Source organism: Bufo gargarizans, chromosome 2 (assembly GCF_014858855.1).
Source record: "Bufo gargarizans isolate SCDJY-AF-19 chromosome 2, ASM1485885v1, whole genome shotgun sequence".
In the NCBI taxonomy this organism is placed as follows: Eukaryota; Metazoa; Chordata; class Amphibia; order Anura; family Bufonidae; genus Bufo; species Bufo gargarizans.
In genome coordinates, this window is record NC_058081.1 from 323,235,439 (window position 1) to 323,249,241 (window position 13,803).

General features: G+C 43.7%; 1 protein-coding gene across 7 annotated transcripts in view; it reads left to right on the forward strand.

Moving 5' to 3' along the window:
* VEZT (vezatin, adherens junctions transmembrane protein) overlaps window positions 1-13,803 on the forward strand; it is a 57,992-nt gene that overhangs the window by 34,905 nt on the left and 9,284 nt on the right. For 5 of the 7 annotated variants that reach the window (XM_044280534.1, XM_044280528.1, XM_044280531.1 and 2 more), the window contains 5 exons: window positions 1,623-1,798; window positions 3,373-3,654; window positions 8,138-8,287; window positions 9,607-9,754; window positions 13,324-13,655. In XM_044280534.1, the coding sequence (XP_044136469.1) occupies window positions 1,623-1,798; window positions 3,373-3,654; window positions 8,138-8,287; window positions 9,607-9,754; window positions 13,324-13,655 (1,088 nt within the window). The remainder of the gene's footprint in view (window positions 1-1,622; window positions 1,799-3,372; window positions 3,655-8,137; window positions 8,288-9,606; window positions 9,755-13,323; window positions 13,656-13,803) is intronic. The other 2 variants (XM_044280529.1, XM_044280532.1) reach the window with 1 other exon arrangement.

The following is a 13,803-nucleotide window of genomic DNA, read 5'->3' on the forward strand; positions in this document are numbered from 1 at the left end:
GAGGTACAGAACATAAAACATAGCAAACAAAAATCCTAAGCCTGTCCGGCTCTAACTATACAGCAGGAAACCTCCCTGACCAAGTGCCGGCCTAATACCAAGCACCCAAACAAAATAGCAAAGTCCGTACCTCTTGTAGTGCTCTCACAGGCTCCATGCAGGTAACCTGTTCCCAGGCTGAGCGAGCTATGTCTGCATTCTCAGCCTTATATCAGGCCAGCACACCTGAGGAGTAATTACCTGACAGCCCAAAAGCCGGACTGTCCGGATGGAGTGGGGCCCACCCTTCTCTCCCCACTCCAGCAACACAGGCCCTAAGAACAGGTTTTATGCAAACCCGAATTGCACAGACCTCTCCTGAACATTTCCCTGGTTGCTTTTAAATGACAGAAGTGAGAAATCTTGGGCACACATAGACCCCGTCCACTACTTCTCCAGACACTCTGTCACAATATATATATATAAAATGTTTCACCAGTTTTTCCTCTGCAGACAGTTGCTTCCCTCTTCTCAATCCTTCAAAGCCAGCCATAAGAGCGGCTCTCTGACTGATTCACTGAGAAGAGGGGATTTTTGGAGAAAGGCAAACTGAGAAAGGATTTTTAACCCCAAATAAGTAGAATTTTTTTTTTTTTTTTATTACCCCATAAGTGTCAGTAGCCTTTAACCACTTCACAGCTGCCTAATGTGTTTTAAAGGGGTTCCCTGGGATTTTTATATTGGCGGTCTATCCTCAGGATGGATCACCAGTATGAGATTTGCAGGATTCCTGGACCCTCTGATCCGCTCTATAAAGAGGCTGCTGCGCTCCGTGAGTAGGGCCTTATCCTAGGCCAGAGACGTCATGTTCATCTGTCACATGGCCTAGACGAGGCTCAGTCCCATTCAAGCGCCACAGTTGATTGGTGGCGATGACAGGAATCAGACATCCGCCAATCTCATATTGATGACCTGTCCTGAGAATAGGACATCAATATGAAAATCCCGGAGAACCCCTTTAAAGGGAGTCTGTCACCTGCTTGACATGTGTTAAACTGATTACATAGCCCTGTGGGACACAAATACGTGACACTGAGTTCACCTTTGTTTAGTTTGTGAGAGTCTCCAAAGTACTAAAAACTAAGTTTTAAAGATATGCAAATGAGCCATCGCAAGTGCCCAGGGGCAGTGCATTTTCTGCAAGTGCCGCCCCCCCCCCCCCCCAGCCTTACGCACTCTTACCTCCTCCCCTATGTATCCTCCGGCCAGCCCTGCATCCATGTAGCATCATTCTTTCCTGCAGCCGATATCTGGCGCCTGCGTGCATCACCTTGTACGCACTTCGTATCACTATGCCTCTGCCGCAGTGGAGAGTGTGCTGCACAGGTGCTGGATTTCGGCTACAGGAGAGAATGACACCACGAGGATACAGGGCTGGCCGGAGGAGACTCCCTTTAATGTTACAGCAATAATGGCACAACCTAACCCTACCATAGAATGTCCAGAAGGTGTGGTTGTAGCAAGTAGTCATTCTGGTAGTCAAGTACAAGGCTATAGGTTGTCATTATTGCCTCAATTATTGCAAGACACATTCATCTAAAAAGGTTAATATTCATTTGTTTTTCTCTTCCCCACCCTCTTAGGATATTGGCTTCCGACGTGATAGCCTGCGTGCAATCCTGCTGCAGGAAGTCCTGATACAGGAGGATGTGGAGCTGATTGAGTTGCTTGACCCGGGGATCCTGTCTGCTGGTCAGACCCAGAATCAACAGAAACGACATCTTCCATCTCTATTCTCCCTAGCAACACCTAATATTTGGTATAGTCCCGCATGTGGTTTTAATGAATTGAAAGCTAGTCCTACCATTTTGTCCTTGAAATGATATCAGTTAAAAGTTTGTCCAGTATATTTTTCTGTCAGTTCCTTGTCTTCTGATGATCTCCGCTGGCAGTGTATTCAGTGGGAACCTTTTATTTCTCACTTCCAGAGATAACAGTCTGTCACTGGGCCCATTGACACAGGCTTAGACTCTACCCGATGATATAGCAAGTTGACTGGCGCTCATTCACTACCATTTAAATGGATGCTAAAACCTGAAGAACAAGAACAAAAGCGTAACCATCTAAGGAAAGTTTGTCCTTACCTCTTTCTGCTTGGACATCTTCAAACTGCTACATAAAGCAGTTTTAGGAGATTTCCTGCAGTCAGACAAGCCCCTCAGTCCTCCCTGCCTCTCCATCTTTGGCTGGAGACTGGCTGTTATCAGTATATGTGCACTAACATGACCTCACAGTCACGCAGGAAGTTTGAGAAAGTGGCAATGCTTACACTACATTGGACACTCAGATCACGATGAAAGGGCTGGAAAATACTAAACTTAGCAGCTGTGTGTGAGCAGGGATACTAGACAGTACCAGGGAAGTGACAATACCGAAAGTGCTACCCAGGTGCCTGAATGTAAAGTTTGTCTACATAGGCAGGAAGGATTTCTTACTGTCTGCCCAGGCAAATCTGACATCCATGCATGCACTAGCATCAGAGGGGGAGTGAAGACATGGCTGCAGCCTGAGAGAACAATGTACTGCTTTTCTAGTTTAATTTTAATGGTCTACGATTCTTATTGGCTCTTGTTTTATCAGATATCACAAAGACACCTAACGCTTTGTTGGTTCTTCTTTTTTCTTCATTTGGATTCTGGGTTTATTACAAGGACAATGCAGTCCTCCAGGTTACTATTGGAAATAGTCCATAGGCATGGCATATTAGCTGAGCTCCTGTTTTTACTACATCTAATTACTGTACTGACCCTGGGGCATAGATCATACTTGCCTGAATGCAAATCAACAGGGCATAAAGAAAATTCTGCCAAACCTGCCAACTTATGTGTATTAGTTTATGTCAGCTCTCCCCGACAGATGATGTGGTGGGGGATGGTTATGTTGAATATCAACCCCAAATGTTTTTGTTCTCCTAGCAGATAAGCCTCCACCAGAGCTGTCTGGCAGTAGCTTACTCCCCTTTCTCCGTTCAGTACACATGCACACTTGGCTGGGCTGAGCATGCCAGGGCAAGAGGGGGCCCAGTTTTAGTTGGGATTATCTCCTACTGGAGGTGAATACTTGGTCAGGACTCTACCCTCTAAAGGAACAATTTTTAGCAAATGAGGCAGTGGAAACCCTTCTGTCCTGTGTGGTGGACCTGGTTTAATCCTTGCTATGGGCCCCTTACTTCTCTATGTAGGCCACTGCATGTAGGTGTATGTGCGAGTCAAGAGGAATAGCTACTGCCCGATGATGATTATCATAGCATTAATATGCACGTTATATGGTCATTTAGTATGGGTCTCGGTTACAGTATTAGTATGCTGAGGACTGTTTCCTTTCATCCTGCAGGGAGATGTCTGTAGTGTTTGCGTTTCTCAGTGCCATGGCTGCACTAAGATCTTGGCACTTTCCATCCTTGTTCATTTGGGGGCCCAGCCTTCTTTTCTTTGCCGCTTTTGCCGTCCAGCGTGCGCTGAGAACATGGAGCGCTGCCAGGCTACAGGTCAAACTGAAGAAATACTGTGACCAGTTGGAAATGACTGTAGCAAATAGCCGAGCCTTTACCAACCTTGTGAGAAAATCCCTGCGCTTGATTCAGGAGACGGAAGTCATCTCTCGAGGATTTACCCTGTAAGTGTTTTCAGTTCTTTACTTAAAGGGGTTATCCCATGAATAATATACATAATCTAGTACATGGCAACCTCTAACAAAGCTAGAACCAGCCCTGTACCTCACATGGATCCAGAGATCTCCTCATTCATTGCTCTGCTAGATTAAGATCAAGCTGTCTGCTTAGGGGACATGTCCTTTTCTCGGGGGTGTGTGCTTTCTGCTGCAGCTGGTAGCCGTTAAAGGATGGAACTGAGCATTTGCCTCCGTCTCAGTGAGCAGGACAGAGAAATTAGAAAAAGAGCAAACAGCAGGTGGCGCTATACAGATAGATTTCATTAAATTACTCAGTAGCTAGAATACATTTTTAATTACATGCAATTACAAAAGTATTCAGATCCAGGTGCTGGTTTGAAAACTGTAGAGTATTGTTTTTGGGACAACCCCTTTAATAGCTCAGTGTGCACTATAGCATTATACTGTAATGGTAAAAACATATAGTATAAAAGTTCAGTCACATCCTTGGTTACATAAGACTTTCTGAAGCATCCTCTGCTCAGCTGTTCTTGTACAGTGGCTGTTGGAGCTAAGTCCAAATGGGAGAACCAGCATATGTCAAAGCCTTACGTTACAAATACTGAATATAGACACACAATAACACATCTGTCAGCAGCTATCCTGCTTACTGATGGTTTCCAGTCACTTTTATATACACTACAGTAAAAATTCAAGAATGCCTGTGAAAATGGCAAGAAGGCAATGACACTAAATTGCATACATTCTGGGGTATATTTGATGACTTTGGAGTCAAAGATGGAGCTTCACTTTCAGACTTCTTGAATAAATATTGTATCGTATGTGCATGACTTGCTGAGTAGTTACTGAATTTGATGAATAAAATAAAATGTGTCATTTAAAGGAAGTCTTTCATCTCCATAAATCCCAAATGTTGGGTAGGTGCCCTGAAACATAGCTTTCTTATGAAAATCCAAACCTCTAATCCGTTCAGTGCACCTGTTTTTCTCTGCGCCATTACTTCTGGCTCTGAAATCTTAACGCATACTTGACTTTTCAATAAAGTTTTTTGTTAATAGTACAGTATGTATATGCGGAATAACACTATTTATGGAAAATATATGACTTGTACCTGACACTCTTTAGCAGTTTTCCCCTATGCAAACTGCATGTCTAGTTTGCAGTTCTCCCAGATTCTAGACTATCTACTGCACACAGAAAGTAGAGGAGAATCTGCTTCCTAACCTTCTCTTACTTAGAATCAGCCCTAGGATCAAGGAGGATTTTACAGAGAAGTACTGACCTATACGGTTGTGAATAAAGCACTTTTTGGGTCATTTATCAAACTGGTGTAAAGTAGAACTGGCTTAATTGCCCATAGCAACCAATCAGATTCCACCTTTCATTTTCCAAAGGAGCTGTCAAAAATGAAAGGTGGAATCTGATTGGTTACTATGGGCAACTAAGCTAGTTCTACTTTACACCAGTTTGATAAAGGACCCCGTTTGTGCTGAGCTATAACCTTCCTACTTAGGTGCAGCAGTCTGTGTGTGTGTCTCACTCAGCTCCTGCTCACTCCTCCCTCTCCGTAGACTTGTATTGACCTGTGTAATATGATATTTCAGCAGAGCTGATCCATCCTTGACAGAATTAAGAAATTTTTCAAGAGGTAAACAGCTGACAACATGAGAACTAGACATTTCTCATACATTTCTATACATATTACAAAGTTTCTTATGGTCACTTGTACTATTGATTTATGCAAAGTTAGTGACATTTAAATGAATGTCAGTTAAAGGGGTTGTCCAGGTTCAGAGCTGAACCTGGACATCCCTCCATTTTCACCCCGGCAGCCCCCCTGACATGAGCATCGGAGCAGTTCATGCTCCGATGCTCTCCTTTGCCCTGCGCTAAATCGCGCAGGGCAAAGGCATTTTTCTGAGTTCCGGTGACATACCGGGCTCTCTATGGGGCTGACAGGCAGCCCGGTGACGTCACCGACACTGATGGGCGGGATTTGGCTCTGCCCTAGCCAGTAAAACGGCTAGGGCAGAGCTTAGCTGCCCCTCAGAGCCGGTGACGTCACCGAACACACTGCTGGGCGGAAGTTACCGCCCGGCAGTGTGTTATTGAAAACACAAGAGCCTGTGCCCTGCGCGATCTAGCGCAGGGCACGGGAGTGCATCGGAGCATGAGATGCTCCGATGCTAGGCTCAGGAGGGCTGCCGGGGTGAAAATAAGGGTATGTCCGGGTTCAGCTCTGAACCCGGACAACCCCTTTAAGATGGTATGGAAGGCATTAGGGTGGAGCAGTGTTGCACCAAACACAATGGCCCCACCCATGATGCACTGAAAAACGTACTTGCATAAAAATAAGTATTTATCGGAATTAAAAGATGGGTTTCCCACAAGAAAGGTATGGTTATTTTTCAGAGCACTTACCCTTCATGGAGATACGTATATGTTGAAACCTATTTTGAAGGGAACAGACTTCTTTAATCTCCGCTTTGATAACAAAATGTAGATTCTGATCTTAAAGGGAACCTGTCATTAACTTTATGCTGAGCTCACTGAGGGCAGCATAAAATAGTGACAGAAATGCTGATTTCAGCAGTGTGTCACTCATGAGCTAATAGTAAGTGGTTGCTGAGAACTAACATCATAATCTTTGCAGCCCATGCCTTGGAAAGAGTCAAATCTACCTGAGAAGAATCCTGGTGATACATAATCCCCTGCTCTCTCGCCCATCTGCTGATGACTGGCAGTTCTCCCCTAGAGAGAAAGGGAGAAAACTAGGTAGAAGGCTGTCAGCCATCAGCAGGTGGGCAGGAGAGCAGGAATTCATGAGTAACCAGGACTCTTCTCAGGTGGCCGGGACTCTTTCCCAGGCCCAGTCTGCAATGGTTGTGATGTTGGTTCTCGGCAACCACTTACTTTTTCCTTATAAATGACCGACCGCTGAAATCAACTCACCTGTCTCTACTTTATTCTGCCGTTAGTATGGGCAGCATAAAGTTGATGACAGGTTCCCTTTAACGTGGTTGCCTTATCTGAACAATTTAATTTTGAGAAACTGCAATTAAATGTTTTTTGGGGGGGTAACTAAGATTTTTAGCACATGCCTGCAGCTTACCACCTAAAACAGAAGATTCATACTTGCCTGCTCCACACCACTCTGATCCTCTGCACTGCCCCTGCTGTCTCCATCTTCCGGTCCCCACACAGTTTTCTTCTGGCAGTGCATGGGCATGGTCACATGCTTTACTGCAGCCAATGACTGGCTTCAGTGGTGACATGTTGATTGTGGCCACATCGCCGCTGGAGCGGTACCTGTGACCATGCTAGTGCACCGCCGGAAGAAACCAGAAGATAGAGGCAGCGCAAAGGACTGGGGCGACTTGGAGCAGGTACGTAGCAATCAGATCATGAATAAGGATTCAGCTATCGGAAATGCGCATACCTGACTGGGTTCCTGTTTTTGTATTATGGATTTTATGAAGATTGAAGTAAATTTATACGTATTTCATCAAGAATCTGCATTTTGTGTTGGGCATTTAACTCCTTGTGATGTTCTATGAATCTTCTGTTTCAGGGGGCAGGCTGTGGGCACTTGCTAAAAAATCTTAAAGGAGTTGGCCACCTTCTGGCTACTGTTGACCTATGTGTTTGTAAGATGACTATATGGCACTTACTAATATAGCCTTTGTTGATATTCTGATATGCTCGTAAGCCATGTCCCCTTGTTGGGCAAATCTTCTGTGATTTGCACGTAGAGGTCGCATCCATAAGATGGCTGCTGATGGAGGGTCATGTGACCAAACACATGACTCGGCCTTCTCCAGTCTAGAGTATATGCACGGAGGAGACATCACATGGAGGTGATTTGCCTGGTCACATGACCCTCCATCAGCAGCCATCTTCTGGACAGGACCTCTGTGTGCAGAGCAACAGACTTGGCAAACAAGGGGGCATAGTTTATGAACTATAGAAAATGACGTCGAATTTCAACAAAGGCTATATTAGTACGTACCATATAATAATCTTACGAACACATTAGTCATCAATAACCAGAAAGTGTACAACCCCTTTAATTACCTGAAAACCCTGTTAAGAATTCAACTAATAGTCTAAACGCTGTAAAGAAAATTACTTTCCTATACATAGATGCTTGCAGCACGTCATAAGAAATATAGATTTGTGCCCAGTGAAATTTGTGATAAATATACAATAAAAAGTATTGCTGTTTTTGCTGTGTAATAATAATAACGCAGAGCAGCCGGAAGAAAACATCTCCGCCTTTGCTGCTTCTATACCAATAATAGCGCTGAGAGTCTTACATTTTAGAATGATGCATATAGCAAGATTCTAATAGTGGATGATAGCCCGCTGATGACTAGTTCTAGTAAAAGCCGTGACTTGTCTGTGTTATTGTATGTGGCGTGTGTGGTTTGGGACATCTGTACAGATGTATCACATTTTACTTTTCAAGTTTGCTTGACAGGGTCAGTGCTGCTTGCCCATATGATAAGGTTGGACAACACGCTAACCAGCACCTCCTTGGTTTGCGCAAAGCTGTGTACAAGACCGTCAGAACTAACTTCAGAGTTTCGAGGCTTGCTACGTTGTACATGCTGAAGAGATATCCTTTTCTTAAATGGTTGGATATTTTATAAAAAGGGATAGACGAGTTCTTCTCAAGATAGCCATGCATGTAACCAGAAGATCTGTGATTCTGATGATCGTGTATGTAGGCCTCAGACCATTTCCTGGACCGAATACAGCTGTATCCACTTCTCTGCTGAGAGCAGGACCAGGTATATGTGGCTCAGTGTTTTCATTCACTGACAGCTAACTAATAGCCAGCAAATGGTGAGGAATTAAATACACAAAGTATATTACAAAGGTGTTACATTTTTATTTTCATAGTGTCTAAAGGGGTTTCCGTTTTTTTTTTTCCTCCCCAGCACAGCCGCTCTGTTCTCTCCACCAGGCTTTGTTCTGACTGCACATGCCTGTCTGCTGCAGCCAATCACTGGCCTCCATGGTGTTGTGCCGTATACCACTGAGGCCACTCATTGGCTGCAGCAGCAATGTACGTTATACGGCATGTCATCGCTGCAGTGGTGGGGCAGCAGTTCTGGAATGGAGGAGATTCTTAATGTAACTCCTTTTACTGCTAACATAAGATTGGATTTCATGGTTTTCACTATTCTGCAGCCATTTGTCATGACTCAAGGAAGGTTCTTGAATACGTAAACTCATAGACAATAAAGCCACACACCTATACAGACTGACCTTTCATGTAAGGCTACTTTCACAACATCCAAGTCTAAGGTGTTTTTGCTTGATCCGTCATGGATCAGCAAAAACACTTCCGTCACGATAATACAACCGTCTGCATCCGTTATGAACGGATCCAGATGTATTATTTTTAAAGTAGCCAAGACGTATCCGTCATGAACTCCATTGAAAGTCAATGGGGGACGGATCCGTTTCCGAGAAAACAGATCCGTCCCCATCGACTTACATTGTGAGTCATGACTGAGCCGTCTTGCTCCGCACTACGCTTGCAGCGTTATTCTGTCCACGATGGGGACGCAACCAAACGGAATTCATTCAGTTCAGTTTTGTCCCCATTGACAATGAATGGGGACAAAACTGAAGCGTTTTTCCCCGCTATTGAGATTCTATGACGGATCTCAATAGCGAAAAGGGAAAGTGCAAATGTGAAAGTGGCCTTATGCAAAAAGATCACAAACTGCATGACCAGTCCTGCTCCAATGGGGACAGGGATGGGGTAATCGCCATGTCCAGTGGTATAAGGACCCCTATCTCTCCATCCATGTTGCTTTTTCTCTCTTGTCAGACATGGGGAAGTCCTGTCTTGGTGATATGTAAATGTTATACTTGTATCTAATCTTATTCACCGGTTTTAGTTTTTCTTAACTGTGACTAAACTTATCCCTTAAACTCGGAGATAGACAATGTGACTAACTACATCTGCGTTGTTCCCTTGAAAGACTTGGGCCTGGGCTTAAGTGAAGAGCAGGTTTCTGAGGAGGAAGCCCACAATCTGACAGACGGCTTCAGCCTCCCTGCTTTGAAGGTAAATCGCTATTCGGTATTTACTTGTGATTTTATGTAATTACTATGTGCTTTTCGTACTTGTTATTGGAAGCTTATGTTTTCCTCCAGCGCGTTTCTACATTGCCTGCTGTGCAGCTCTGCCAGAATAAAGGGGCTGGTAATTGTAAGTAGCTAGATTGTCTGTCTGCTCTTCAGTCGATTTTTCTCCACTTTTCTGTAACTAACGTTTTGTTTATTGTATAATGAAATGTTCTACAGCTTTCTAATATCCTTTTGTGTTTCAATGGTTAAAATCTATTTCTTTAGTAAGTGGAAGCATTGGGGCGGATTTACTTATCCTATAGATGGCGGTGTCCCTGCACAGGGTCTATCACAGGGGCTCAGGCTGGATGAGAAATCTGGTGCAGGGATATATATTTTTGTCTAACTTCATATCAACTAATGGTTTACTTTAATATTTTGCCAGAATTGTGGCATAATTTGATGCAAAATGCTGCATTATTAGGTTACCGCCACTTTCCCCTTGTTGGGCTTGGCGTAGATAATGTCTCCAAGCCTAGGTATGCCATATATTACCATATTTGGTTCAATTTAGGCCACAATTTAATTAGTAAATGTAGGCCACTGCCTTTTACATCCAGAGGATGAAGGCCAGTTTCCTGATGCGGGTATAATAAATGTGCCAGGCTGATGATGCCCAGCCTCGTACCACCCACTCCCTGTCCTTCTCCCCTTTTAGGAAAACCCCCAAAAAGCAGGGCATGTCGTGTCGCCAAACTTTACAACTTTTTGATGCCAGAAAACTGGAGTAGAAGAATGATGAAGGTTCCTAAAATTATATTAGGGAGTAGCAATAAATGGCATTTATTATGTATCTACTTACTAATGTATTGTATTGATTATTCATATTGCTTCCTCCGCTGGCTGGATTCATTTTTCCATTACATTATACACGGTTCATATCTAGGGGTTATCACCACTCTGCAGTCCAGCAGCGGTGGCTAAGTGTATAGGAAGTCGCCGACTTCTCTGGTAGTCTGGACCATGAGAGTGCAAATAGGCCAGCGGATTTTACTATATTGTGCAAGCACGACCACAGCTGCTGGATTGCAGGGTGGTCATAACCATGGAAACGAGCCATGTATAATGTGATGGAAAAATAAATCCAGCCAGCAAAGGAAGCAATATGGATAATAACAATACATTAGTAAGTGGCTTGAATTACCTTTCTCTACATGATAAATGCCATTTACTGAAGTGAGACAACTACTTTAAGGTAAGCTTTATATAGACAAAACCTAGAAACCCTCTTTTAGTATGTTCATGGTGATGGAAATGTTTTAAATGACCTAGAAAAAAAAACCTGTAAAGTAAGGAGTCTTGACATCATATGGGGGTCAGGCTCATTAATCATGTAGGACTGCTTGGTATACGCTTGGATCTTAAAGAGGACCAGTGCACATATTTTTGTTAAATATTTTTATTCCCCCCAAAAAAAAAAATCCTGTTTTTATTCCTCCTAGAAATGTATGAATAAATTGACAACTGGGTGTTACCATTTGCCTTTTCCAAGGGAGGTGTCCTTACACAGTCTGACACTGGCAGTACTGATTGGACAGTGTCAGGCTGTGTACAGAAACACCTCTAACTCTCCCCGAGAGCAGACCCACCGGGCAAGGGACCAATCAGAGTGGTCCCTTGCCAGAAAGTACTCCGATTGGTTCGTCTCTGCAGACTATCCAATCAGAGCGCTTTAGTGTTAAAATACTGGTTTCAGGCTGTGATCTCCACTCTGGAGATCACAACCTGAGATCAGACAAGGCCTACTGTGTGCCGCCGTGCCCCTCATTCATGTGCTGCCCCCCATATTGAGCCATTGTTCTGGTAGTCTGGACCATGAGAGTGCAAATAGGCCAACGGAGCCGCTGCCATCAGCAGAGTGTCAACTGTAACGGCCGAAATCTGTGCCGGCACTGTCCGGGCTGCCTTGTACCTTAGGCTGATCAGCCTTAGGGCTCATTCACACGACCGTGGTTTGGTTCCGTATCCGAGCAGCATTTTTTGTGGCTGGGGTGTGGACCCATTCACTTCAATTGGGCCGCAAAATATGTGGACAGCACTCTGTGTGCTGTCCGCATCCGTTGCTTCATTACATTTTGCGGACAAGAATAGGCATTTCTATAAAGGGCTGTCTGTTCCATTTTGCAAATTGTTGAAGGCACACGGGCGGCATCCGTGTTTTGCAGATCCGCAATTTTCTTAAAGTAGACATATGGGGAATGTAAAGTAATAACTATTTTATGAAGTATCACTATCCGTCTTAAAAGCAGAGAAATTCTAATTTTGAAAATGGCAAATTTTTCCAAATTTTCAGCAAATTTGGGATTTTTTTTATGCATAAAGGTAAAATGTATCAACTCCAATTCACCACTAACATGAAGTACAATGTGTCACGAGAAAATGTTCTCAGAATGGCTTGGATAAGTAAAAGTGTTCTAAAGTTATTACCAGATAAACAGACACATGTCAGATTTAAGAAATGGGGCTCAGACATTTGGTCCAAACTGGCTGTCGCTTGAAGGGGTTAATTTATTCATAAATTTGTATAAGGAATTTGTATAAACAGAGGAACAGCACAACACAGAGTTCTAAAACGGATAGCAAAAATGTGATGTGAACCTAGCCTAACGTATACAAAAAATGTATGCATTAAACTGATGCCTCAGACTCATGCCATACAGTGGCATCCGTTCACCATAGAGTAAAAAAAAAAAAAATAACGCTGCAAAATACAAGAACGTGGTGTGCTGCGTTTTTGTATCTCTTTTTTTTTTCTAACGTATACATCAAATGGAGGCATAAAACGTGATGTGAACCCACCCTTAGGCTACTTTCACACTCACGTTTTGGGCGGATCTGTCATGGATCTGCAAAAAAGGATCCAATACAATAAAAAAAACGCATACATCCGTCATGAACGGATCCATTTGTATTATCTGTAACATAGCCAAGACGGATCCGTCATGAACTCCATTGAAAGTCAGCGGGAGACGGATCCGTTTTCTATTGTGCCAGATTGTGTCAGAGAAAACGGATCCGTCCCCATTGACTTACATTGTGTGTCAGGACGGATCCGTTTGGCTACGTTTCGTCAAGCGGACAACAAAACGCTGCAGGCAGCGGTTTAGTGTCCGCCTCCAGAGAATGGAGACTGAGCGGAGACAAACTGATGTATTCTGAGCGGATCCTTTTCCATTCAGAATGCATTAGGGCAAAACTGATCCATCTCGGACCGCTTGTGAGAGCCCTGAACGGATCTCACAAACGAAAAGCCAAAACGCCAGTGTGAAAGTAGCCTTAGAAATGATTTTCCAGAATTATTTCTTGTAGAATACAATTATTTACTAAAACACAGATGTCAGGATTGGTGCAAGTTAATGAATCTAATTATACTGGAAAGGTAAAGAAGTATATGATATTTTCACTGATTTAGCAAAGAAAACCATCCATTGTGCACTTTTTTTATTTTCTTTTATTTTTTATACATAATATGAAGAAAGCTGAGTATGCCTTGCTGTGTTTTGACAGGTTCTGTTCCAGCTTTGGATAGGACAGAGTTCGGAGTTCTTTCGACGCCTAGCCCTACTTCTTTCTCCTGAGAATGCATGCAGCGGTCCACTTACTGGCCCCGAGATGCTCCCACACTACATCTGGTGTGATGTGGCACAGGATCTACCTCATACTCGAGCTGCCTGTTTAGCAGAACTGAAGCGCAGCTATGAATTTTACCGTTACTTTGAAACACAACATCAGTCTGGTTCTGACCACCCCGTAAAGAAGAAGAGAGAGACGGGAGAGCTGAACTGCCTTCATGGAGCTGTCCGCAGTCTGCAGCTACACCTGAAGGCACTACTTAATGAGTAAGTCTGTAACGGCAAGCGCTAGACGTAGCAACACTTAAGCTGCATTTGGCAGCCATTGCTGCTGTGCATTAGCTCCCTTCTAGTATCCAACAAACAGAATCAGCCAGAGCCGCAGTGTATCTACAGGATAGTGTGGACAGTGGTG